This window comes from Lontra canadensis, unplaced genomic scaffold (assembly GCF_010015895.1).
Source record: "Lontra canadensis isolate GAN:19392208 unplaced genomic scaffold, GSC_riverotter_1.0 scaffold3, whole genome shotgun sequence".
Classification (NCBI taxonomy): Eukaryota; Metazoa; Chordata; class Mammalia; order Carnivora; family Mustelidae; genus Lontra; species Lontra canadensis.
In genome coordinates this window covers 55,960,887-55,986,975 of record NW_022630997.1, presented here as the reverse complement: position 1 = coordinate 55,986,975, position 26,089 = coordinate 55,960,887, and the positions used below count along the sequence as shown (strand labels likewise).

At 37.8% G+C, this 26,089-nt stretch overlaps 1 protein-coding gene across 2 annotated transcripts in view; it reads left to right on the top strand.

Moving 5' to 3' along the window:
- Positions 1 to 672: 672 nt before the first annotated feature.
- The window catches only part of UBE2D1 (ubiquitin conjugating enzyme E2 D1), a 37,567-nt gene continuing 12,150 nt past the window's right edge, over positions 673 to 26,089 (top strand). For both annotated transcript variants that reach the window (XM_032842757.1, XM_032842748.1), the window contains exon 1: positions 673 to 918. In XM_032842757.1, coding sequence (XP_032698648.1) covers positions 895 to 918 — 24 coding nt within the window. In that variant the 5' untranslated portion in view covers positions 673 to 894. The remainder of the gene's footprint in view (positions 919 to 26,089) is intronic.

The following is a 26,089-nucleotide window of genomic DNA, read 5'->3' as shown; positions in this document are numbered from 1 at the left end:
TGGTAATTAGAAGCTCAAACCTGACCTTGGTGAAAACCGATTTTGTTTGTTCTGAAAGTAGAAGCCAAATTTTAACGAACACACAAGTTCATAAGAATTGAGGGGAGTAGATTTTAAGTTCATGAGAATTGTGGGGAGTAGATTGTAGGTACTGTGAAAGGAAGAGAAGAGCCAATAATGATGGCGAATCTCAGAATTTGGAGTTCCAAGGAGAAGGAGACATGGGAGATTTGCCATGGATAGAGGTGCTTTTTGAAATAGGAATTAAGGAGGTAAGTAAGGCGTCATTACGGGTATGTTTGTGCATGTGTGAGAAATTTGGGCAATTTATATATGTTTGAGAAGAGAGATCACTCTACAAAAGTAAAAATAACAGGATCTCTGTATTGGAAATTCCCGTAAGTGCTTTACGAGCTAATTTGTTATTCCTATTTTACAGATTGGGAACTTTAGGTTCATATATTGATCAAAATCAAACTGCAGAGACCAACTCAAGACTGCGCAGTTCTAAGTCCAGGCTTGGGTTGAAGTCAGCAGTGAGTAACCCTACGTTGCCCTGGGAAGACCGCAGAGGACAGGGCTGGAACTACACTTCCCAGTGTGCCAGGCGGGGCGGGGCGCGGGCGGGGAGGGCGCAGACTCCTTCCCAGAAGCAAAAGCGGAAACAAAAGAGTCTTGCCGGCGTCCCCGCCCGCACACTCGCGCACACTCGCGCTCGGGCGCACACTGAGCAGACTCTGGCGCCCGGAGCGAGCCAGCGAGCAGCGAGCAGCGAGCCGGGGAACCCGGGCTGAACCAGCAGAGCAGCCAGCGAGTCGAGCCCGCGAGACCCTACGGCCCCGCGCCCCGTAGCTGCCGCCAGCCGGCCGGTGTCCGCGCCGCCCTCCCTGACCCATGGCGCTGAAGAGGATTCAGAAAGTGAGTGCCCGGGCCAGGCCTGGGGCGACGGGGCGCGCTTCGGCTCCCTGCCCACACTGACCCCGGCGATGGTCCCGAAAGACGCGCCGGGAGGGCACGGGATGGGAGGGTGCGCGTGGATCAGGGGGCCAGAGATGCCGGTGGGGCCAGCGGGCACTGGACAGGTGAGGTGGGAGCAGGGACAAGTCCCGGATAGCTTGGAAGCCGGGGCCCCGCTGCGCGCTAGCGCCGGAGCTGCGCCGGGAGTCCCTGGGTGGAGATCCTTCTGTGGCTCCAGACCTTCCCAAAATGTGTGCTTTAAGGTCACCGCTGGATTTTGCCCTACACTGGTCTAGTTTTGGCCCCTGTCATGCTGTTTTCTCCACACCCGTTCTTTTCTGTTCTTGCTTCCCCTGGCTCCCTGCGAGGGCAAGGAAGGTGTGGTGGGCCTGCAGGCTGTCTTCTCGATGCTGTGGGTTTGTTCCGTTTCTCCTCTGCGGTTGGCTCCTGCTCACATCCCTGAACGGGCTGGAAAAGCCCATTTGGGGCCCAGACGCCGGGAGAAGCCTCTTGCCTCTTCTATTTTGGTACCTCTTCTGCTGCCACTTCAGGTCACATAGCTGTAGTGAAAACATAGTTGCTGATACACAACAAGATGACCTCCTGGCTGTGATTCATCGTGAGTCAAGCCAAACAGGTTCCCCCCCGCTCCCCCCATGATAAACTTACATGTGAAGTTCGAGACACAACAAAAACTGCCACAATATAAGTTGTTTGATGCTTTGACACATGAGTATAGAATGAAGAAGAAATGTATATATTCATTCAATAAATATTTATCCATCCCAACTCTGTAAGGAATTGCCTTCTCTTGCATAATACTGTATTTATTGCTACTCTTTCAGATGTGAATATCTTACAAAATTGGGGTTGGGCCATTTTTTTTTTTTTTTCTGTTCACTTTTATTTCTTATTGGGTTATGGGTCTGTTCACTGACACAGGTTTTAAGAAGGTTTTATAGTATATGGAGAACGTGGAGAATTTATTTTTAAATGGGGAGTGTTTCAGTAAGTTAAGCCAACAGCATGCCGTGTAAATAATTTTAGAAGAAATTAATGCTACAGAAAAATTTTATTAACTTTTTAAGACATGAAGTGATGGAGATATATACATTGTATTCTCAGTCACAACTGGTGGCATCTTCTGGTACAGAGGACAGCAACTTTCAGGTCCAGCCTTTTTTGTTGTTCAGATGCTGAATGTGTAGGATACCGTTTTTGTGTGTGTGCCATTTGAGGGTCTTCTCTCTATAAAACAGAAAGGTAACTGCATTTATTGATTCATGTTTTCTGACGTGAAGGTAATGCAGTTACACATTCAAAATTACCCTAATTTCGAAGCCCTAACCAGCATCTTTGTCATGACTGGTATGCTTATTAATAATATGTAATATTGGCTTACATTTGAATGAAACAATACACCTGTTCCAAGGAAGTTTTAAATTCCATTTCCTTCTTTCCTACTTGTGAGAATTCTTCACAAGACTTTACATATACAATAGATTTTAAATAATGTAGAATTTGTCCACAGTAAGTAGACAAAGAAAATGGACATTATTTGTAAATACTTTACTGGGCAATTGTCAGTCACCATGCTGAATATTTATAATACGGAATACACCCAAATCATATTTTTTTAGCTATTAGTTACTATTGGTTTATAACTGACTTGTTTGGTTAAAAAAAAATCACATAGAATTGATGATAGGCCTGTAACAAATTGATATTTTGAGAATAAATTGGGGGGGTCACATAACATCCCATCTCTGTGCCAGTCTTTGGCTTTCCTTTCCTGGTATCAGGAAAGTTGGCTTGCACAAATCTCCTTTCCAATAATCACAAGTTCATATCATTCCCTCGTACTTTAAGGGGTGTTATTTTGTTTGACTCTACACTTTTCTTACTGTTTACACCTCCTTGATTAGAAGCCAGTCCAAGTAAGGTGTGTGTGCTCTTTACCATCTTTGATATCATCCTTATATAAATCCTTACTTGAATCTTGCATGTTCTAACAAAAGAAGATACATATTAACTCTCGGCCTTTCTTTTTAGCTGTATTGAGGTAACACGGTCAGTTACCTTCCAGGTCATTCGGTTGTACTTTTTCTGTACCCAAAGTGGCAGACCTTAAAGCTGTGCAAAACCTCAGGAAACTTCAGTTTGGAGTTGAGTGGAGGGCAGAGGCTAGAGCCAGCATCGAGGGTGGTGTATCAGAAATTTTTGTGGGACATTTTCAGACTGTCCCCACTGCTGCAAATGGAAAGATATGGAATCCCCCAGATGGGCTGGGGTGGAAAGAAGGTTGAGAACCACTGATGTTCTGGTCTATTATTATTCAAAGAAGGAACCTGAGACCAGGAGTGAAGGAGTGCTTTGTCCAAGTTAATCTCTGAAGAAGTGACTTGGCATATTTGAGAATGTTAAAAAAAGTTCATGACTTCACATTTTTTCACTTCATATGAAAAGATTAAAGATGGTTGAATTAAAATTGTGTGTATATGCAAAGCATGTAGATATCAATGCTTAAAATATATTTTTATATTAGAGTATGCTGAATGATTTCATACTCTTATTTAGACATCCAGTGCCAGTTTTGCATTTCAGCACATAAATTTACACACCCATGCCCTATTTTTAGATATAGTGGAAGATGTTATCAGTCACCTAAATCACTAAAGGGAAAAATTTAGAATAAAATCTGAGGAAAGACACCTAAAATATGTTTGAAAAAAGAGGATAGTTTTTCAGCTGGGCATCTATTATTTTCTAGAAGTGTTTCTTTTGTCAGTGCTACTTTTAATCCTTGATAAACCTTTTTTGGAAATCACTTTTAAGATTATGAATGTTATATCATAATACTGAATGTTTTGAAAACCAAGAAAAAAAAAGGAGATCCTAATATAGTCATTATTATCATCTTAGTATGTTTCCTTCTAGACTTTTTAAATGTGATAAATTGAAGTAATGATCATCAAAGTAACATAGGCTTTATTGCCTTTTTGGTCTTTGGAAAAGTGAAGCAAAAGAGTTTTTTACAAATATAGCAACACAGGTAACTACTCCTTAGTGTAGAGATCCGTCCTCAAAATGGAATATTTTCTTTTTTAATAAGCCCTTTGACTTAAAATGTATACATAAATAGATTATAGAACAACTTTATAAATGTTTTGAGCAGCTGAGTTTTTTGATTTGTACAATTCCACATTAAACACTTTATATCAGTCTAGAAAACCTTTAGGATACTTAAAAAAAAATCTCAGCCCTCTGTGAATAGAGCATCAAATAGAGGAAGATCTGGTTTTTATTTCTGGCCCTATTACTTATTAAGCTTATTTCCTTATCCATACAATGATACAGTGTTAAGTACAACCAGCATACATAATATATAAAGGTTACTCTGTGATAGATTCAGTTCTGAGTGTTTGACATATATTGATTGATTTAGTCTTTAGTGGGCCCAAGAAGTAGATATGATTGTTACCCCTATCTTACAGATGATGAAACTGAGTCACAGAAATGTTGAGTAATGTACCTGAATCTCATATCTAATAAGTGGTAGTGCTAGGATTTGAAACCAGACAGAGGTCTTCAGATTCCATGCTCTTAACCATTTTAGTACATGGATTTTCTTAACCAAATGGACTCATATTATTATATTTAAATTGATAGACACATAGAGTTAAATGAGTGTATGGATGCAAGTGCTTTGCAAACTGGACTGTTCTATACACATGTAAAGTGGTATTATCATTAAGACTTTGGCATATTTAATCATGCATCACTCTGTGTGTTGATTGTGCATTATAAATCTCCGCTCTGAGGGAATGTACACTAGATCATTAAACATGGTAAATGAATAATATAACTTTGTTTATTTTTGTTCCATCACTTAAAATTTTTCTTCTCCAAAATAATTTAGAAAAATTGTAATTTATAAAATGTTCTATCGAAAGGATCATTTCACTTGAGAAAACTATTTATGAACTGATACAGCGATTTAGTTCCTCAACTGGCTGTGAATAGCAGTCGACTGTTCAGATTGCACAAATACGTTAGAAAGACTTGCAGATTACAAGATTCAATCTAAGATTCCAGATTCTTTCAGTAAAAAAGGATGTAAGTTCAACAAAAAATTTTTAAAAGAAGAACACAGTATTTATGCTCCATGATAAAGTGGTTTGCCTTGAGATGAAAGGAAGACTGTTCTTTTTCTAAAAAGCCACCATGTGAATTCTTCTTTTAAATCTTTGTAATTAAGCTCAATCTTCTTTTGCCCTAGATATCACGTATTTTTCCTTCATCATCACAACAGAGGTGTAAAAAAAGAAGATAACCTATTAAAAAGTTCTGAGGTTCCTTCTCTGTGGAAGTAAATAGCATAGATCTAAATAAAGGCTGTTTATGCCTATTTTAGAAGCCAAACACATATTATAAAAACCAGCTTAGCAGGATGTGGGATTGCATCCTCACTTGCTTTAGTTCCCTGAAATACATATCGAAAACATATTTAATGAGTGACACTAGTAAAAATAATAAGCCTCATACTCTCCACTAAACTGAATTAATGGTTGTCTGTAATGTATTGGCTCTCTTCCCTTCTTCACTTCTTTTTAACAGTAGAGGAACTGCTACTATGTTAATTAAAAACAGATATTGAGATATTTGTCCTCTCTCCTCTTAACCCTAAAATGCTGGACTAAATGATGCTCTAGTATATAATCCAGATTTTTAGGCATTTGGAAGGATCCTCAGATCACCTCAGAACATCTATCTGAAGGCAAAACTTGTTCTGTTTCTAGCTTGTCTTGGTCAGATGGCCTGAGGTTTTTCTGCTTTTAATTGGTTCTGGGATGAATCTGTGAAGGTTCAATTACCACATTAGGCAGTATGTTCCAGGAGTTGTCCTTAGTTTGGGGAGGAAACTACCATCCTGAAGTTTATAGTTTAGTGCTACCCATCCTCTTTCTGGATGTTTCCTCCACTTCTCTCTATTCATATTATTCTGGGTTTTTTTTTGGTGGCTCTTCTCCTTCAGTGATAACACATTGAAAATCCTTTCAGATTTATGAAAACCTTTCCAGCAGAGATGAGGTTAGGATATTGCTTTGTTTACCTCAAACTTCCTTAGTAGTGCAAATCTGTTGATTCTCAGTCCAGGTGACTACCCTCCTTATGTGAGCAGAATTTGGATTTCCTTAGAGGGAACCAAAGAGACCTGATGGCCTGAGCTCAATGTTCTTCTGTAAACCAGTAAAACTCTGGCTTGTGTTTATGCTTTTCCCAAATTTTGATGTGTTGTATTTTCAGTGAGTTAAAAATATTTCCTAATTTCCCTTTTGATTCTTCAACCCTTGAATTATTTAGCAAGTTTTATTTATTCTCCCAATATTTGTGATTTACAGATAGCTTTTTATTATTGATTTCTAAGTTAATTCCATTGTGAACAAAGAACTTGTTATTTGACTCCTTTTAAGTTTTTGGGACTTGTTTTATGGCCCAAAATATGGTCTGTATTTTTTACTTACATAATAATGATGCCATTTTAGCGCTCAACATAACTTTTGAATGAAGATGTTTAATAATTTCTAGCCTTAAGTTTTGCCAGTTTCTGGTTGATGTTCATAAAGCCTAGGTTATTTCTAAGGAATGAACACCAGGCTAAGTCTTACACCTTCCCAGGGTCTTCTTGCACTTTTATGAATTTCCAAAACTGGGGTGATGAAACCAGTTTAGTGGGTCACAAACAAAATTTAAAAAAAAATGTAATACAAAATATTAATGCTTTAGGTGTAGTAGGGTGATAATTGTTTCATGAAACTTTTAATTATATATTTGTGTCCCTGTGCTTGTATATATGTGTACTAGGTTGGGATGTATGTATCATGTTTTTCTTGTTATGAATTGCTGTAAGGAAAGTTTGGAAATCATAGCATGAGATGCTTAGATAAAATCAATATTATCAAAAATACATGCCACACATTTATATGTATACACATATGTGTATGTATGTATAGAGAAAGCAGATGAGTATATATACACAAAAACACATACACATATACACACATATACAATGTCAAATGTTGTAGTCTTAGAAATAATTCTTTTTGATATAAACTTCAGTGCTCATTGTTTTTTACTAAAAATTGTAGCATTTTATTGTCACTGATGTGCAACCACAATATTGAAGAATAGTGCTGGGTGATACAAAGATTAATTGATTTATTATGCAGATACTTATTAAGTACCCGCTATATACCAGTCATTTGGGATAGAATTATAAGAAGTGATGTTTAATAACAAATATTTGGTAAATATTGAAAGGTATTTAAGTAGGTTTTAAGAAATTGGCTGCTAGCTTTTATCATTTCATTTTGTCTTTATTTTTTCCTGAAGCATCATCTTTCTTGATGACTCTGAAGTAAATGTACTTTATGATTACTTGTACCTTATGTACAAGTAATGTAATTTATGATGTACTTGATTACTCTGAAGTAAAAAAACATTATGAAGTAACTTTTCATAATGTAGCATTGAAAATGCTCTGTGTTGTATGTTCTGTTATGTATCAGATTCTATTATGTATTTTGAAAAGTTGTATGTAACTTCTTATCATGTTTTTCTTGCTTCTCAGTGTCTTTGAACACACACACTCTCCTCAAAGCTTATGGAGTGGTATTTATTTCTAACCTTTTATAAAATATAAGCCCCTGGAAAAAGATAAAAAGAACCCTTTTCATTCCCTCACTCGTCACACTTTTGTTTCTCTCGAGCATGGCTGAAACTGTGCAAATGGCCTTAATTCAAGTACTGGAGCATTGTTGGCTCCAATGTTGATTGAGAATAATGGGCTGTAGTTACTACAGCCTTGAGGTGAATATTGTTTTGAGTGGGGAGAGTGCTGGAGTGGAAGTCAGATGGTCGGACCCCTTGTTATAGCTTTGGCCAAGAAACCTCATAGTCTTTATTTTCTTTATCTAGAAATGTTATGCATTGAACTAGATAATTTCTATGGTCCTTTCTGATTTATAACTTTAGGCACACCTAAAGAATGTTATTTGCTGTTTGTTTTGTTCAACTAACAGTAGAAATGGTCACAAAAACAAATATTAAGCATGGCACGGTACTCTGCTGCTGTATGAAACTTGAATTAAAATTCTATTTACTTTGAGATGTCAGAATTGAAATAAATGTTGGCATCTTAATGTGTAAGATAAATGAGTCTTTTAGTATGTCTTATTCTTTGATTAAAAAGCGGTTATTTGTGATACAAATAAGATACATTTCTGTTTTTGTATCAGTATCATTATAAGCTTTTCTAATTCCATTTAGCTTCCATCTGTTTCACAGGCTTCTTTATACTTTAAAGATTGTTTTAGCCACATATTTAGAAAATTGCCATACTGCTACCTTATATGTAGTAGATTTTTTGGATTCCAGTGAATGCATTTATGGAGCACCTTCTGTATGTAAGGCATATACAAAGTGAAATAAGGAGAAATATGGAAAAGTGACATACACCCAGCATTATCTAGGAAATTTAAAACTATTAAGAGTAAGAAAAGTGCCATTAAAGATTAGGTAGACTTAGGAAAGTACCATAAGGAAAATATAACATAACTGAAAAGAGAGTCAAAGTAGGAGAGGCGAAATTTATTTAGGGGAGATCAGGAAAAATTCTATGGAGAAGATGGAATTGGATGTAAGTTTGGAAGAATGGGTAGCATTTTCAAAGACAGGGTTCATAAAGGAAGCTACAGAAATGAAGGCACCAGAAAGTACTTATCCTGTTCTGGAAGGAACATATAATTCTGCTTTTGTGAAGCATTTGGGGGAATAGTAGACGTTAAAGTTCATACTGTGGAGGGTCTTGAAGACCCATGCTGAGAAACATGTCCTTAATGCAGAAGTTTGGGGAAGCCATTGAAGTTTTTTGAGTAAGGAAGTAACATTCTAAATCATATTCTTAGGTGTGCATTCTTGCCCTCATAGAATATAAGATTGTTTACCATTTGTAATTACAAATCTGTTGAATGTCCTGAGAAGGGGAGTATAGGGTACTATGAGAATATAGCAGGGACCCTTTGAAGGGTTCAAGGAAAATCTTACGGAAATGTTTAAGATGAGATAAAGCAAGTCAGTGTGTGTTGAGGGGGTGCTGAGGGGTGGGGGGTGGAGGAGGTGCTTAGGAGTCTTCTATCTAAAAGAAAACTATGGACAAGATAGCATTTGGGGGACTTTAAAGTTATGACCAGTACAGAGAACATTGGTTTAGAGTTTGAATTACTGGAAAAAGTATATTTTTATCATAACACTTCATAAAGTAGATTGAAATACAATTTTTACTGGGATGCCTTGGATTTGTCAAAGATACATTTTTATTTATGTACTTACTATGATGGAAATATATATAAAGGAAGTGGCTGGGAGTCTTCTCTTTAAGAGGAAGCCATGTTTTAAACTAGAGGCAAGATAGTATTTTGGGAAATTGAAAGTCATTATGGCTGCTGTTGAAACCACTGGGGAAAAGTAGTTGCAGATCTGAGGCATTTGGTAGATAATGCACCTAATCTTTATCTCAAATGTTTATTCTAAATTGTGCTGTTTATAGCTCTGATGCATTAAATACTACTTGGATGCAGCAAAATCAGTAGTGTCATTGCAACATTCATCTTCTTCCTTTTGTGTAGAATTTGGCATTATTATTATTATTATTATTATTTTAATAGACTTTACCAGAGATACCAGATCCAAAGAGTGAAGCAGCTAGGGCCAGTTTGTCGAAGTGTGTTTGGTTCTTATAACTTAATTAATTGGATATCATTAGCATTTTGAAGTGTCCAGGAAGAATCTACATGGTTAAAAATAAAGCTGTTTTTTAATTCAAGAGCTTAAAGAGGTTCTGTATTTGGATACCTTTCTGACAATTGTTTGATATCTCTCTGTTGAAATAGCTCTAGTCAACTGGATAAGGAGATCAGAGTCTGAACTGTAAGTCCATGAAATATTTATTTACAGACAAACCAAATATAGCTCATATATCCCTTTAGAGACAACATCAGAAATGCAATCCGGTAAGAATCACTGTCTTGTTTTAGGAGTTTTTAGGTAAAGATGGTTGTGTCACATGAGTTAATAGCCTTTTGAACCAGGATTTTTTAAATGCTTTCGTATGTTCTGGATTCAGTAATTTAGATTTTTGACTGTATATTAGTCCCTGTGCAAAGGCTATTTAATGTCATTTACACACATCCAGTGGGATATATATTCTATCTATTACAGAGATTTAGACCTTCTGAATGTTGAAGCTAGAGAACAACAATGCTTTTTCAGTCTGGTCGGCATAATTTTTTAGAGAATATTTAGTGCATAGTGTCATATTAGGTTTCATGGTAAAGAAGGCAGCTCTGACTGTTCATTCTCTACTGTTCAGATTGGACTGTTACCCTTCTGGGAGCTGAGAGATTAATTTGGGCTTCTCTTCTACATGCCCTTCTTTGTTTCCTTTTATTTGTTTACTTTCTTTGAATTAGGCTGCCTCATCTACTTTTAGATTTTAAGTTCCCTAGAGGCAGGGACTTGTGTCTAGGTTGGTTTTATGGAGAACACTCAGCATATTGTGGGGGTGTTATAAATGTACCATCTGTGCCAATTTAAAATTCAGTTTCAGACCTCTTAGTACTTTCCTTTGTGTCTATTTGGTTATAGAAGTCTGAACTAGAAAAGAGCTGCTTAGCCATGTAAGGCTATGTAAATCCATTAAGTACACATTTTTGTGGACTTATAATGCTTCTATAGTTTTAGTCATAACATAGGGACAGTATCTTGTAATCTTTCATTACTATATCTTATACTTTCATTTTAAAATTTAGATATCCTCATGAGTTTTCTTTCTTTAATTTGAGTGTTAATTACACTGGAATAGAAAATTGTTTCACTGACACAGAATGCTTTTGTCTGGGGCATACTTTAAACCAGTCTGATGATATTTATTGCCTGATCTGTGTTAAGTATAGGGTTGGTTTGTTTTAGGCTTACTTTGTCTCAAAGGAGGAAAAGGATATTGGATCAACTATGTATTTCAATTTTAGCTTTTAAAAGTTGCTGGAAATGAAATATACATTTACACATAAACACAGTGTGTTTACTATAATGAGTTATTTTTGTATATGGATTTATAACTAGTCTCATTGTTTGATAGGCATCTGTTACATTAAATGATTTCTACATATTTTTCTTACGTATATTCCTGGCAGTAAACTTGCTGGGTCATTGAGTATTCCAGTGTTCACCTTTGGTAGTGAATGTCAAACTTTCCTTCACCCACCAGCAGCATGAGAGTTCTAGTTGCCTCACATCTTTGCCAACCCTTATACTTTTTTTCTGGCTTTTTCATTTTAACCATTCTTTTGGATTTGTAGTGGCATTGCATTTCCTTGATGCCTAATGAAACCAAGAGCCCCTTCTCATATGTATATTGGCCATTTGGTTAATCTTTCTTTCTTACAGCTTCTTTTGCCTTATCCAAGTCTGCCTTTTAAAAATTGATCTGTAGATAAAGGTTTTACATATTCTGGATGTGGGTCTTTTGCCAGATATATGTACTGTAAGTATTTTCTCCTATTAGTTGCCTTTTAACACTTTTAGTGTATCTTTAATGAGCAAGTGTAATTGATTTTAGTCAAGTCCAAATTTTTTCATTTTTTTTCTCTTATGGGTAGTGCTCTTTGCATCCTGTTTAAGAAATTTCTGCCTCCTCCAAGGTCATGAAGACATTTTATGTCTTCTTTTAAAAACACTGAGACACCTGGCTCAGTAAGTGAAGCATGGACTCTTGGTCTCAGGGTTTGAGTTTGAACTCCATGTTGGGTGTAGAGATTACTTAAAAATAAAATCTTTAAAAAATACATAGAAGTGTTATTTTATCTTTCATATTTAAAACTAAGATATATTTAGAATTGATTTTTGAATAAAGTTTGAGATAGGGGAGGTCAGGGTTTATTCTTTTTCCCATATAGTACCCAGATGACCATCTGCTGAGAAAAATTTTCTTTCCCTCCATTAGAATGCCACTGTTTTCACTTTTAATTTTTGAGTACTAAGTTTGCCATTGTTTTCTTTCCATTTGCAACTCTATTTGATAAAGTAAGTGCTTATGATCCTACTCAGATGTTAAATACCATCACTTTTACTTCTACATCAAAAGGCTATTTGTTTATCAAAAACAGTGATAATATCCTAAATTGGGTTTGAAGGATATGTTACCCATTTCTTTCAAGTATAACTGTCTGCAGTGAAGCTTTGTAGAGCCCTAGTGAGGCACCACCCCATTGAAGTGTGTGAAAGACACCCCTTGGTTTTGGCTCACTTCCTGTGTGGCAAAATGCAGCAGCCCCAACTGCTACTTGTAATAACTAGTACATACAAAAGAAAAAGAAACAACAACAACAAAAATTAATAACTTTTCTGTGCTCCAGCAGTCCACTCTTTTTGCAAATAAGGGTTATATTATATTTTATAAGTACAGTATTGTAGGGTGACACAGGTTTAAAGGGGCGGAGTAGGAAGTAATCTCTGAAGCAATATATGTGGCTTTTCAGAATTTACCAGATCTTACAACCTTATTTATTAATGTTTCATATCTGTGTTTATTTTTGATTTAGAACATAGTTTGTGTCAGTCAAGATATTTTATAACAGTTCCTTAGTAGATCACACTTCTGTCTTAGGAGAAATTTTCTGGAACTTCTTAGAGTGTTCTGAACTTGAATAAATACATTCAGAAGGTGACCCTTAAAGTGTAAAGCTACTCTTACATATATTTTCTTGGAGATACTACTACTTTTAAGTTTCTAAGAATCCAGAGGACTGCTTTCCTATACTTTTTAAACTGTATCTTATGAAGTTCTTTTTCTCCACAAACCAGTTCTTCTTGAATTTCATGGGTTAGTATAATCATCAACAAATGTCCAATGATTTAGGAGGATTATAAGCATCATAATCTGATATCATTAATTCTTTAAAACATTGAGAGGGTAGATTTGGGATGAGAGTATAAAAACTGAGTCATGGGGCACCTGAGGGGCTCAGTTGATTAAGTGTCTGCCTTTCAGCTCAGGTCATGATCTCCTGGTCCGAGGATCTAGCCCCACATTGGGCTTCCCGCTCAGTGGGGAGTCTGTTTATCCCTCTGCTCCACCCCCACCCCCACTCATGCTCTTTCTCTCTCAAATAAACAAATAAAATCTTAAAAAAAAAAATAGAGTTGTGATCCCTATTAGGTAGGATATGGAGACGTTTAATAAACTTCTGCTATGATTAGTCCCCTGGTTAAATTGATCATGGGACAAAAAACAAAAATAAAAAATTACCCATGCCCCCAACTGCAGCCCTGTTTCTGGGTAGCTCTGTGACCAAGGGTTGCCAGTGGTTGGAAGACAACTTTACTTTGAGACTGGTCAACTCAGCACAAACTCCTAACTCCTCTTGGAAAAGCAACCAAAAGCTGTATATCCTGACAGTAGGTCAGCAGCATCCTAAGTAAGGTATAAGGGTGGAATATTTAGAGTTTTGAGGTCTTCTAAACCAGAAAAACCAAAACCAAAATTTGTAACAAGGATTTTGTGTGGCTTTGGCTACTTTGTTAGAATATCATACATTTTGGGGGCACCTGGGTGGCTCAGTGGGTTAAAGCTTCTGCCTTTGGCTCAGGTCATGATCCCAGGGTTCTGGGATCAAGCCCCGCATTAGGCTCCCTGCTCATCAGGGAGCCTGCTTCCTCCTCTTTCTCTGCTTGCTTCTCTGCCTACTTGTAATCTCTGTCAAATAAATAAATAAAATCTTAAAAAAAAAAAGAATATCATACATTCTGTAAGTTGAAAATAGTTGTGGCAGTAGCATGAGTTTTTAATATTTTAATGATTAATATTCTCTTGAGATTCATTTTTAGGTAAGATTATATATTACTTAAAAGGCTAGCCCTGTGTTTTTAAGTAAACTGCATTATTCATTCAATACCTGTTATTATATTTTATTAAATGCAGTCTACATATATGCATAAGGGAGTAATTGATTTTGATTCTGTTGTCAAATCTAATGATTTGTTTTCCTAAAAAGATTGAAATTTGAGATGTCTGTTCCCTGATGATCATGTTATTTCTTAAATTTTATTGGTTAACTCAGATGATATCACACACCTTATACAAAAGGTATTGTGCTGAGTATTGTGGAGGAATCCATAAATAAAATGCATAAAGTCCTGGATTTAAAAAAACATTCTGGTATAAGAGGAAAGTGAGGGAAGATTAGAATTTATTTATTTATTTTTTTAAGACTTTATTTATTTGAGAGAGACAGAGAGAGCATGAGAGGGGAGAAGGTCAGAGGGAGAAGCAGACTCCCCGTTGATCTGGGAGCCGGATGCAGGACTCGATCCTGAAACTCCAGGATCATGACCTGAGCCAAAGGCAGTTGTTTAACCAACGAAGCCACCCAGGTGCCCCCTACCCCCCGCTTTTTTAAAGATTTTATTTATTCATTTGTCAGAGAGAGCACACACAAGCAGAGGGAACAGCAGGCAGAGGGAGAAGCAGGCTCCCTGCTGGGCAAGGAGCCTGATGCAGGACTTGATCCCAGGACGCTGGGATCATGACCGGAGCCAAAGGCAGCTGCTTAACAGACTGAAGCACCCAGGCATCCTGAAATTTAACCAACCAACCTACCTTTCTTTCTTTCTTTCTTTCTTTCTTTCTTTCTTTCTTTCTTTCTTTCTTTCTTTCTTTCTTTTCTTCTTTCTTTCTTCTTTCTCTCTCTCTCTCTCTTTCTTTTTCTTTCTTTCTTTCTTTCTTTTTTTTTAAGATTTTATTTATTTATTTGACAGAGAGAGACATGGTGAGAGAGGGAACACAGCACAGTGAGTGAGAGGGGGAGCATCTTTTATACATGTTAGGTATTAAGCTAGGTACTTCCGTGTTTTTTTTTTTTAAGACTTTATTTATTTTTTAGAGAGAATGAACGAGCAAGCAGTGGAAGGGGCAAAGGAAGAGGATCTCAAGCAGACTCCGCACTTGGTGTGGATCCCATGGCAGGGCTCCATCTCAGACCCTGAGATCACCTGAGTCCAATACTTAACTGACTGAGCCACCCAGGTACCCCCGTACTTTTGTGTTTTTATTCAGTGGTCTGCATAGTTCTTCAGGATTACCAGTGATGTCCCCATATGAGGTACTTGAAACTCAAAGAGGTTAAGTTGCCCAAAGTCACACAGATAGTAAGGGTTAGTGCAAGGCCAGGTCTGATCCAAGTCTGACTCTAAAACTTATGTTTTTAATGTGGCTGTCGAGAAGCCCACTCTTAAGGAGAATGGGTATAATTTGGGCATAGGGAACTAGAAAAAAAGGTTATTTTAGAAGAAAGAAAGTTATGAAAGCCAGGAGACTTAGCCATGTAACATCCAGGTAATCAGTTGAAACCTGACTATATGGTTCTCAAATTTTGGGTCTTAGGACCTCTTTGTATTAAAAGTATTGAGGGGGGTGCCTAGGTGGCTCAGCCCATTAGGTATCTGACTCTTGCTTGCTTTTGGCTTAGGTTGTGGTCTTGGGTTTATGGGGTGGAGCCCTGTGTTGCTCATGGAGCCTGCCTGGGATTCTCTCTCTTTCCCTCTGCCCTTCCCTCTGCTTGTGTGCTCTCTTTTTCAAAAAAAAAAAAAAAAAGAAAAAAAGAAAAGAAAAAAATATTGAGGGCTTCAAAGAGCTTTTTTGTTTGTATGGTTATGTCTAATAATATTTACCATATGATAATCTAAAACAAATTTAGATATAGTAATTTAGAAATAACAAATCTATTACATATTAATACAAATAACATTTTTATTAAAAATAACTTTTCCAAAACAACAGAAAAGTGGCATTGCTTTTTTAAAAAAATATTTAACTAATTAATTAATTAATTTTACAGAAATCATAAGTAGGCAAAGAGGCAGGCAGAGAGAGAGAAGGGGAAGCAGGCTTCCCGCCAATCAGAGAGCCCAATGAAGGGCTCAATACCAGGACCCTGAGATCATGACCTGAGCCGAAGGCAAAGGCTTAACCCACTCAGCTACCCAGGTGCCCTGACATTGCTTTATAAATGTTCAGATCTCATTATAGTCAGGCTTATAGATAATAATTGAATTTTCACATCTGCTGAGGAATTCAGTCTGTTACAATATCACATGTCATATAACTGGAAAACTCCACTGTATACTCAATTAGATACTGAGAATGAAAAAGACAAATAGCATCATAGTTTTATTGCAAAATTAATGTTGATGTCATAGACCTCTGGAAGGTGTTCTGGAAATGTAAGGGAGTTCTTTGGAATATTACTGGGTGAATTTGTGAATGGGAACCCAATTCAACATGTAGGCTTGGACCAGATAATGGAAAGCCTTCATTGGTTGAGTTTGATTTTAATAAGCAGTAGGGAGCCACTGAAATTTTCTAACGGAAGATTGAAATAGAGCTGTGCTTCTAAGAAGATTATTCTACAAACAATGCATAGAGTTTTGGGAAACAATTCAAGTTGTACTATAACTGGTTTTTAAGATAACTGTAAGAAGCAGTATAACAGGTATTGAGAGTATGTTGTATTTTCATCTGACTATAAATGAAGGAAAAGAGAAAGGAGTCAAAAAAATGCTGAAATTTTGAACCTGGTGGCTGGTAGACTAATATTCTATTAATAGATGTAGGAAACACAGGAAAAGAAGCAAGCTTGAAAAAGAAAGCAGATTAGATTTTGGAATATATAAAAAAAGTTTACAGTATTATGTTGAAATACATTTAGTCTTACAGAAATGGTATAAAAAATAATAAAATTCACATGTATTCTTCACATAATTTTCCTTAATATTTACAACTTACATAACCAAAACGAAGAAAGTAGCATAAAGTATAATACTATGAACTAAACTACAGACCTTATTTGGGTTTTACCAGTTTTTCTACTGTCCTTGTTTGAAGATCCAGTCTGGGATCCTACATTGAATTTAATTGGTATGTCTCCTTAGTATATGTATTCTTAATCTGTGACATTTCCTCCATCTTTCCTTGTCTTATAAAAATTATTTAGTGAAAAGAGAAGATGCTTATTATAGGTGTAGTGGAAAATACCAATGTCCTTTAATTTTTAAAAAATGCCTAAGAAACTGAGTGTAAAAAAAATCACTAATTTTTATTTAAAAAGTTACAGAAGTATTATTAAAAAGTTGAAACAAGAGACATCTAGGTGGCTCAGTCAGTTAAGCAGCTACCTTTGGCTCAGATCAAGATCCCAGGGTCCTGGGATCAAGTCCTGCATCAGCCTTCTTGCTCAGTGGGGAACCTACTTCTCCCTCTCCCTCTGCTGCTCCCTCTGTTGTGCTCTCTCTCTCTCTCTCCCCCTCAATTAAATAAACAAAATCTTAAAAAAAAAAAAAAGTTGAAACAATATAGAAGACATAAAGGAAAAATGACAACCCATACCCAGAAATAGTAGCTAATAGTTTGGTGTGTATTCTTTTATTTTTTATGCATGTATGTATATATGTTATGGGATCTAATGGGCTTATCCTTCTGTAACTTGTATTTTTCACTCAAAAACTGTATTATAGGCACACAACATTTTTTAATGTAGCATATACAGATCTAGCTCATTCTTTTTAATGGCTGCACAGTGGTTCATAATGTGGCTGTATCATGAAACCATTCTCATATTGATAGAATTTTAGGTTATTCTTGGTTTTTCATAGTCACACAAAATGCCTCACTGAATATCCTAATATATGTATCTTTGGTATTTGGACAATTATTACCATGGGGTGGAATTACTGGGTCAGAGGCTATATGAATTTTCCACTTTCACAGTTGTTACCAAGTTGCCCTTCAAAAGGATGTGTCTTTTTTTTTTTTTTAAGATTTTATTTATTTGACAGAGACACAGAGAGGGAACACAGCAGGGGGAGTGGGAGAGGGAGAGCTTCTTGCCGAGCAGGAAGGCTGATGTAGGGCTTGCATGACCTGAGCCAAAGGCAGACACTTAACGACTGAGCCACCCTGGTGCTCCCAAAAGGATGTGTCTTAACTTAAAAGTCCCTCCAATAGTAAATGACATGTTTATTTTCCACCAAAGCTATGGATGAAGTATTCTAACAGGTCAACAGTGGTTTGGTTTCGGTAATGGTCTTATGGGTGTTTACACATTGCTCTCTGTTTTTTTTTTTTTCTTTAGAAAGCATTGCTTTGTTTTGTTTTGCTTTTGTAACACAAACACACACTCATATATACCTCTTAATTAAAAATAAATGGTTTCAAATGCTTTGTCTTTGGATTTTTTTTTTTTTTAACTTTTAATCAGTGTGAGGTAAAAGCATGGCCATGAAGAGGCCTATGTGGGGAGCTAATGAAACAGTTATTGGGAGGCTACATATAGAGTGCATCCTAGATTTCAGGGGAGTTGGTGGAGTAGGACGAAGTGTTCAAGGAGTGAGAGCCAGGGTCAGATCATAAACTGTACTTTAGAGGGGGTTCCATGAGCAGCAAGAATTGTGGAGTTAAGTTTTGGCTCTTATGTGAGTATCTTACAGACTTGAGCAATTTGTATAATTCAGTGTTAATTCTTATAAAGATAGTGGAGAGAAGAGCAAAGGAAGAGATTACTAATCCTTGAAATAACATAGGAATCACTAAATTATTTTTAATACTCCATATGTGGCTATGGAAATTTCCATATGGAAATATGGAAATAAGAATGCCAGTTAAAACAGAGAAACCGTGAATCAGATTATAAGACTTTCTGAGAAACTTGGAGTAAACTAAGGTGAATTTAAAGAATTATAAGTAGTTCTTGGTTTCTTGTGACTTATCTAAAAGTATACTAGCTGTGGTGGAGGTGGGCAAGGTGGTGACAGAGTGGGGGACCTCGTTTCATTTGGTCCCTCGAATTTAGCTGAATATCTGTCAAACCATTCTGAATACACATGAATTTAACCTGAGGTGTAAGAAGATTTATCTGGATCTCTACAAACAGAAAAACAACTACTTTTTGTCAGGTAGGAGGTGCAGAACCTTGAATCTTCAGGGAAAATATCAGAAGATAAATGAAGGGGGTAGGGAGCCTCCATATGCCAATCACCAGAAAGTGATAGAACACCAGAGCAAAAAATCAGGACCCTTGGAAATCTGCTCTAGTGAGAGACGCCCCTTTCAGAAAAGGGCACAGGGGATGAACAGGGCAGAATTTTAGGTGGATCATTGTGGTATCAGGATTCCAGGAGACTAAGAAAGAATGGGGGAGCCTGAACCGATAGAATGCCCAAGCAGTTGAGTGGGTAGACTGGTTATGGTCAGTGAGCCCAGAAGGGACTCTCAGCTCTGGTCACATAAACCGTGAGCCAAGCCTGTAGGAAGATCTCTGGACCACCCTGAAAAGGACTAGAAGATGTGGGCTGTTTAATATTCTAAGGGAGATATAAAAACAGCTTGCATCCAGGACATAGCAATAGATTTCAGGGCAGTGTGGCTCATGAAAGAACACTGGGGTAGCACCCACCATGACCTGGGAGCTGCAGAAGAGGGTCCAAGGGACACACGGGACCAAGGCTACTGCAATTACAAAATCACATTGTGCAGAGACGCTCACGGGTATCCATAACTCCTCTGGGAAAAGGGCAATGGGCAGGAGCTGTGGGATTCGGCAGTTTGGCTCATAAAGAGGCTGCATCCATGATTGGGCATCAGCTTTTGCAGTAGTGTGACCGCTGAAGGGACACTGGGACACCTCCCAGAATGACCTGGGAGCTGCAGGAGAGGGTACATGTGTGAGCCCATGGCTCCTAGCAATTGCAAAGTCACAAAGCACAGAGAGGCTCAGGGGTCCCTGTATCTCCCCCCGGAAAGATGAAGCAGGCACAAATAGTATGAGTCTGTGGAGTTTGGTAGACAAAGAAGTGGAAATGGTTTGACCTGAGGATTTATTGAAGAAAGGGGACCACAAACCTATGGCTCTGGACCAGTGATTTCTGCAAGGCCATATTTGCTCTGACCCTCTAATGAGAAGTGGAAAGCCACCATGAAAAAAGCCACACAACCAACCAGCTCACATTAAGGCCATCCCACTGACAAGGGGTGGGGCAACTACCCCCAAGCAAAGACACCTGAGAAGCTGAGCAGCAGGTCCCTCCTCCAGAAGACAGGAAGAACAGGTGAATCATAGCTTATTTCCCCCAGGACTGTAAAACTCCACCTCTAGGGGAAAATAATATAGGGAGCTCCAGGTGTTCCTTCATGACTCATTTATACCTCAGGCTAAAATTTTACATTTCTCTGTTTGTTTCTTTTCTTTTTCTTCCTTTTCTTGTCTTTTTAAAAAATCCTGTTCCCATTTCAAATAGATTCTTATTTACCAACTTGTTTTTAAGTCACTTTTTAACTTTTTCACATCTACATTTTATAGATTTATGCCCCATATAAGCCCATTTTCACTCTATTCATTTTATCGTGATATATGAGTTCTGATTTCTTTGCAGTTTTGGGATATAGTGTCTTCTAACACAGAATCCAAAAATCCATCAGGAACAGGGAGACCACCCTGCTTTGTCCATCCTGAGAAATTATAATCTGTCACCCTTCCTGCCCCACCTTTTTTATTGTTCTGGATCATCTTGGCTTTGGTTGCATATCTGGTAGCTTTCTACCACTTAGGATTTTTTGCATGGGTTGTGGTTGATATTGTAGGCTCTATTCATTCACTCAACCATCCCTCAATAGAATGACTAGGAGGAGGAACTCTCAACAAAGAAAAGAACAAGAGACAATGTCCTCTGCCATAGAACTAATAGATACGGATATAAACAAGATGTAAGAGATAGAATTCAGGATAGCAATCATGAAGTCAATAGCTAGGGTTGAAAAAAAGCATTAGTGACAATATACAATCTCTAAAAGCAGAAATGGGATCTAATCAGGCTGAATTAAATGCTATGAATGAGATGCAGTCTAAACTGGATATTCTAATAGCCAGGGTAAATGAGACAGAAGAGTGAATCAGTTATCTAGAATATAAGGTGATAGAAAGGAAGAAAGCTGAGGAAGATAGGAATAGGCAGCTAGTGGCCCATGAAAATAGACTTAGATCAATGATACCATGAAATGTTCCAATGTCAGAATTATTGGGATCCCCAAGGGAGTGGAGAAGGAGAGAGAGAGAGAGAGAGAGGACTAGAACATATTTGAGCAAATTATAGCTAAGAACTTCCCTAATCTGGGGAAGGAAACAAACATTCCTGACCAAGATGCAGAGAGGACCCCTAAAAATAAAAATAGATCAACACCCTGACATATTAGTGAAGCTTGCAAATCTTAGAGTCAATGAAGCTACTTTAAGAGCAGCAAAGGGGGCGAGATCTCTTATGTACAGAGGGAGGAATGTCATAATAACATCAGACCTATCCACAGAGACCTGGCAAGCCAGAAGGGGCTGGCAAGACATATTCAGGGTACTAAATGAGAAGAACATGCAGCCAAGAATACTTTATCCAGCAAGGCTGTCATTCAGAACAGATGGAGAGCTAAGGAGCTTCCAGGACAGGCAGGAACTGAAAGAATATGTGATCACCAAGCCAGCCCTGCAGGAAATATTAAGGGGGAATACTGTAAACAAAGAAAGACCCGAAGAGTAAGATAGACCAGAAATTAACAGAGAAAACCTATAGAAACAGGTACTTTATAGGCAATACAATGGCACTAAATTCATATCTTTCAATAGCCTTTCTCAATGTAAACAGGCTGAATGCTCCCATCAAAAGACAAAGGGTTTCACATTTGATAAGAAAGCAGGGCCCACTCATATGCTGTCTACAAGAAACTCAATTTGAACCTAAAGACACCTTCAGATTGAAGGTGAGGGATGGAGAACCATTTATCATGCTAGTGGGCCTCAAAAGAAAGCGGGGATAGCAATCCTCATATCAGACAAATTAGATTTTAACCCAAATACTGTAGTAAGAGATGTAGAGGGACACTATATCATACTTAAGGGGCCTATGTAAGGAGAAAAATCTGATATTATAAGTATCTATGCCCCCAGTGTGCAAGCAGGCAATTACATAAACCAATTAATAACCAAAATAAAGAAACTTATGGATAATAATACATTAATAGTAGGGGACTTCAACACCCCACTCTCAGCAATGGACATATCATCTAAGCAAAAGATCAACAATAAACAAGGGCTTTGAATGATGCACTGGACCAGATGGACTTCACAGATATATACAGTATAGCATTCCATCCTAAAACAACAGAATACTCATTCTTCTCAAGTGCACATGCAACTTTCTCCAGAATAGATCACATACAGGGTCACAAATCAGGTCGCAACTGATACCAAAGGATTTGGATCATTCTCTGCATATTTTCAGACCATTATGATTTGAAACTGGAACTCATCACAAGAAGAAATTCGGAAGGAACCCAAACACTTGGAGGTGAAAGAACAGCCTGCTAAAGAACGAATGGGTCAACCAAGGCATTAAAGAATTAAACAATTCATACAAGCCTATGACAATGAAAATACATCGATTTAAACTTATGGGATACTGAAAAAGTGGTCCTAAGAGAGAAGTATATAGCAGTCCAAGCTGCTCTCAGAAAATTAGAAAAATCCCAAATGCACAAGCTAATCTTACACCGAAGGGACCTGGAGAAAGAACAGCAAATAAAGCCTAAACCAAGCAGCAGAAGAGAAATAATAGCGATTAGAGCAGAAATCAACAAAATAGAAACCAGAAGAACAGTACAATGGATCAATGACACTAGAAGCTCTTCTTTGAAAGAATTAATACGATCGATAAACCTATGCCAGACTTATCTAAAAGAAAAGAGAAGGGATTCAAATTAATAAAATCATGACAAAAGGGCAGAAATCAGGACTAAAGCCAAGGAAATAGAGACAATTATTAGAACTTGTTACCAGCAGCTATATGTCAACAAACTAGACAATCTGGAAGAAATGGATGCATTCCTGGTTACTCATAAACTACCAAGACTGAAACAGGAAGAAATAGACAATCTGAACAGACCAATAACCAGCAAGGAAACTGAAACAGTCATCAAAACCTGCCAAAGATCAAGAGTCCAGGGCCAGGTGGTTTCCCAGGGGAGTTCTGCCAAACATTCAAAGAAGAAATCATACTTATTCTACTGAAGGTGTTCCAATAAATAGAAATGGAAGGAAAACTTCCAAACTCGTTCTGTGAGGCCAGCATTACCCTGATCCCCAAGCCAGACAAAGACCCCATCAAAACGGAAAATTACTGACCAATATCCCTGATGAACATGGACACCAAGATACTCAACAAGATCCTGGCCAATAGGATTCAACAGTACCTTCAAAGGATTATTCACCAGGACCAGGTGGGATTTATTCCCGGGATCCAAGGTGGTTCAACATTCACAAATCAATCAACATGATAGAGCACATTAGCAAAAGAAGACACAAGAACCCTCTGATCCTCTCAATTGATGTCAAAAAGCATTTGACGAAATACAGCATCTTTTCCTGATTAAAACTCTTTCAGAATACAGAGATAGAGGGAACATACCTCAAAACCATAAAAGGCATCTATGAACAGCCCACAACAAATGTTCTCAGTGGGAAAAATGGAAAGCTTTTCCCTTTGGGTCAGGAACACAGCCGGGAGGCCCACTCTTACCACTTTTGTTCAACGTAATACTAGAAATCTTAGCCTCAGCAATCAGACAACAAAAAGAAATAAAAGACATTCAAATCAGCAAGGAAGAAGTCAAGTTGAAAAGAAACTGAGGAAGACACAAAGAGATGGAAAAGCATACCATGCTTATGGATTGGAAGAATAAACATTGTTAAAATGTTTATGCTGTCCAGAGCAACCTACACATTCGGTGCAATCCCTATCAAAATTCCATCGACAGGGGCGCCTGGGTGGCTCAGTGGGTTGAGGCCTCTGCTTTCGGCTTGGGGCATGATTCCAGTGTCCTGGGATCGAGCCCCACGTCAGGCTCTCTGCTCGGCAGGGAACCTGCTTCCCCTTCTCTCTTTGCCTGCCTCTCTGCCTACTTGTGATCTCTGTCTGTGAAATAAATAAAATCTTAAAAAAAAAAAAAAATTCCATCGACATTTCCACAGAGCCAGAGCAAACAATCCTAAAATTTATATGGAACTAGAAAAGATCCCGAATCCCCAGAGGAATGTTGAAAAAGAAAACAAAAACTGAGGGCACCAGAATGCATGGCTTCAAGGTATATTACAAAGCTGTGATCATCAGGATAGCATTGTATTGGCACAAAAACAGACACAGAGATCCGTGGGACAGAATAGGGAACCCAGAAATGGACCCTCAACTGTATGGTCAGCTCATCTTTGACAAAGCAGGAAAGAATATCCAGTGAAGAAAGACAGTCTTTTCAATAAATGGTGCTGGACAAATTGGACAGCCACATGCAGAAGAATGAAACTGAATCATTCTCTTACACCATACAGAAAGATAAGCCCAGAATGCATGAAAGACCTAAATGTGAGACAGAAATTCATTAAAATCCCAGAGGAAAACACAAGCAGTAACCTCTTTGACCTTGGCCACAGCGACTTCTGTCCTTTTTTTTTTTTAGGCCTTTCTAAAATTTATTTTTTAGAGAGAACATTTTAGTAGGGAGGGCATCATGCAGAGCAGCTAGAGGGAGAAGCAGGCCCCAGGCTGAGGAAGGAGCCCAGTGCAAGACTCTATCCCAAGACTTATGATCATGACCTTAGCTGAAGGCAGACGCTTAACCAACTAAGCCACCTATGTGTCCCTACAGTGACTTCTTTCAAGACACATCTCTAACGGCAAGGGAATATTTGAGACTTCATCAAGATAAAAAGCTTTTTCATGGCAAAGGCAATAGTCAACAAACTAAAGAGGAACTCACGGAATGGGAGAAGATATTTGCAAATGACATTACAGATAAAGGGCTGGTGTCTAAGATCTGTAAAGAACTTCTCAAACTCAAGACCCAAAAAACAAATAATTCAGTCAAGAAATGGGCAGAAGACATGAACAGACACTTTTCCAGAGAAGACATCCAAATGGCCAATAGACACATGAAAAATGGTCCACATCACTTGCCATCAGGGAAATACAAATCAAAACCACAATGAGATACCACCTTTGACTAGTTAGAATGGCCAAAATTAACAAGATGGAGGAACAAGTGTTGGCAAGGATGTGGAGAAAAAGAAAATCTTCTTACACTGTTGGTGGGAATGCAAATTGGTGCAGCCACTTTTGAAAACAGTAGGGAGGTTCCTCAGATGTTAAAGATAGAACTGCTCTATGACCCAGTAATTGCACTACATACAGATGGCGTGAAAAGAAGGGGCACCTGCACCCCAGTGTTTGTGGCCACAGTGTCCACAATAGCCAAACAGTGGAAGGAGCCATGATGTTCTTCAACGGATGGCATGGATAAATAAGATGTAGTTATATACAATGGAGTATTACTCAGCCTCATCAGAAAGGTTGAATACCCATCATTCGCATCAACATGGGATTGGACAGTATTATTCTATGTGAAATATATCAAGTAGAGACATATCATTTGGTTTCAGTCTTATGTGGAACATAAGGAATACTATGGAGGACCACAGAGAAAGGGAGGGAAAAAATGGGAAGAAATCAGGGAGGGAGACAAACTATGAGAAACTCTGGACTCCGGGAGACACACTGAGGGTTGCAGAAGGGAGGGGAGTTGTGGGATGGGGTAACCTGATGATGGGCATTAAGGAGGGCACGTGTGATAATGAGCACTGGGTGTTATATGCAACTGATGAATTGTTGAACACTACATCAAAAACCAGTGATGTACTATATGTTGGTTAAATGAACATAATTTTTTTTATCGTGTTATGTTAGTCATCATAAAATACATCATTAGTTTTTGATGCAGTGTTCCAAGATCATTTAAATGGATATAATTTAAATAAAATAAAATTAAATTAAAAGGTTCAAATAAAAAAATTAAAGTATACTGGCTGCTGAATAGGCTAAGAAGAAAAGAGTGGGGATTTGGTTTGTTTGGTTGTACTTTTGTTACGTATTT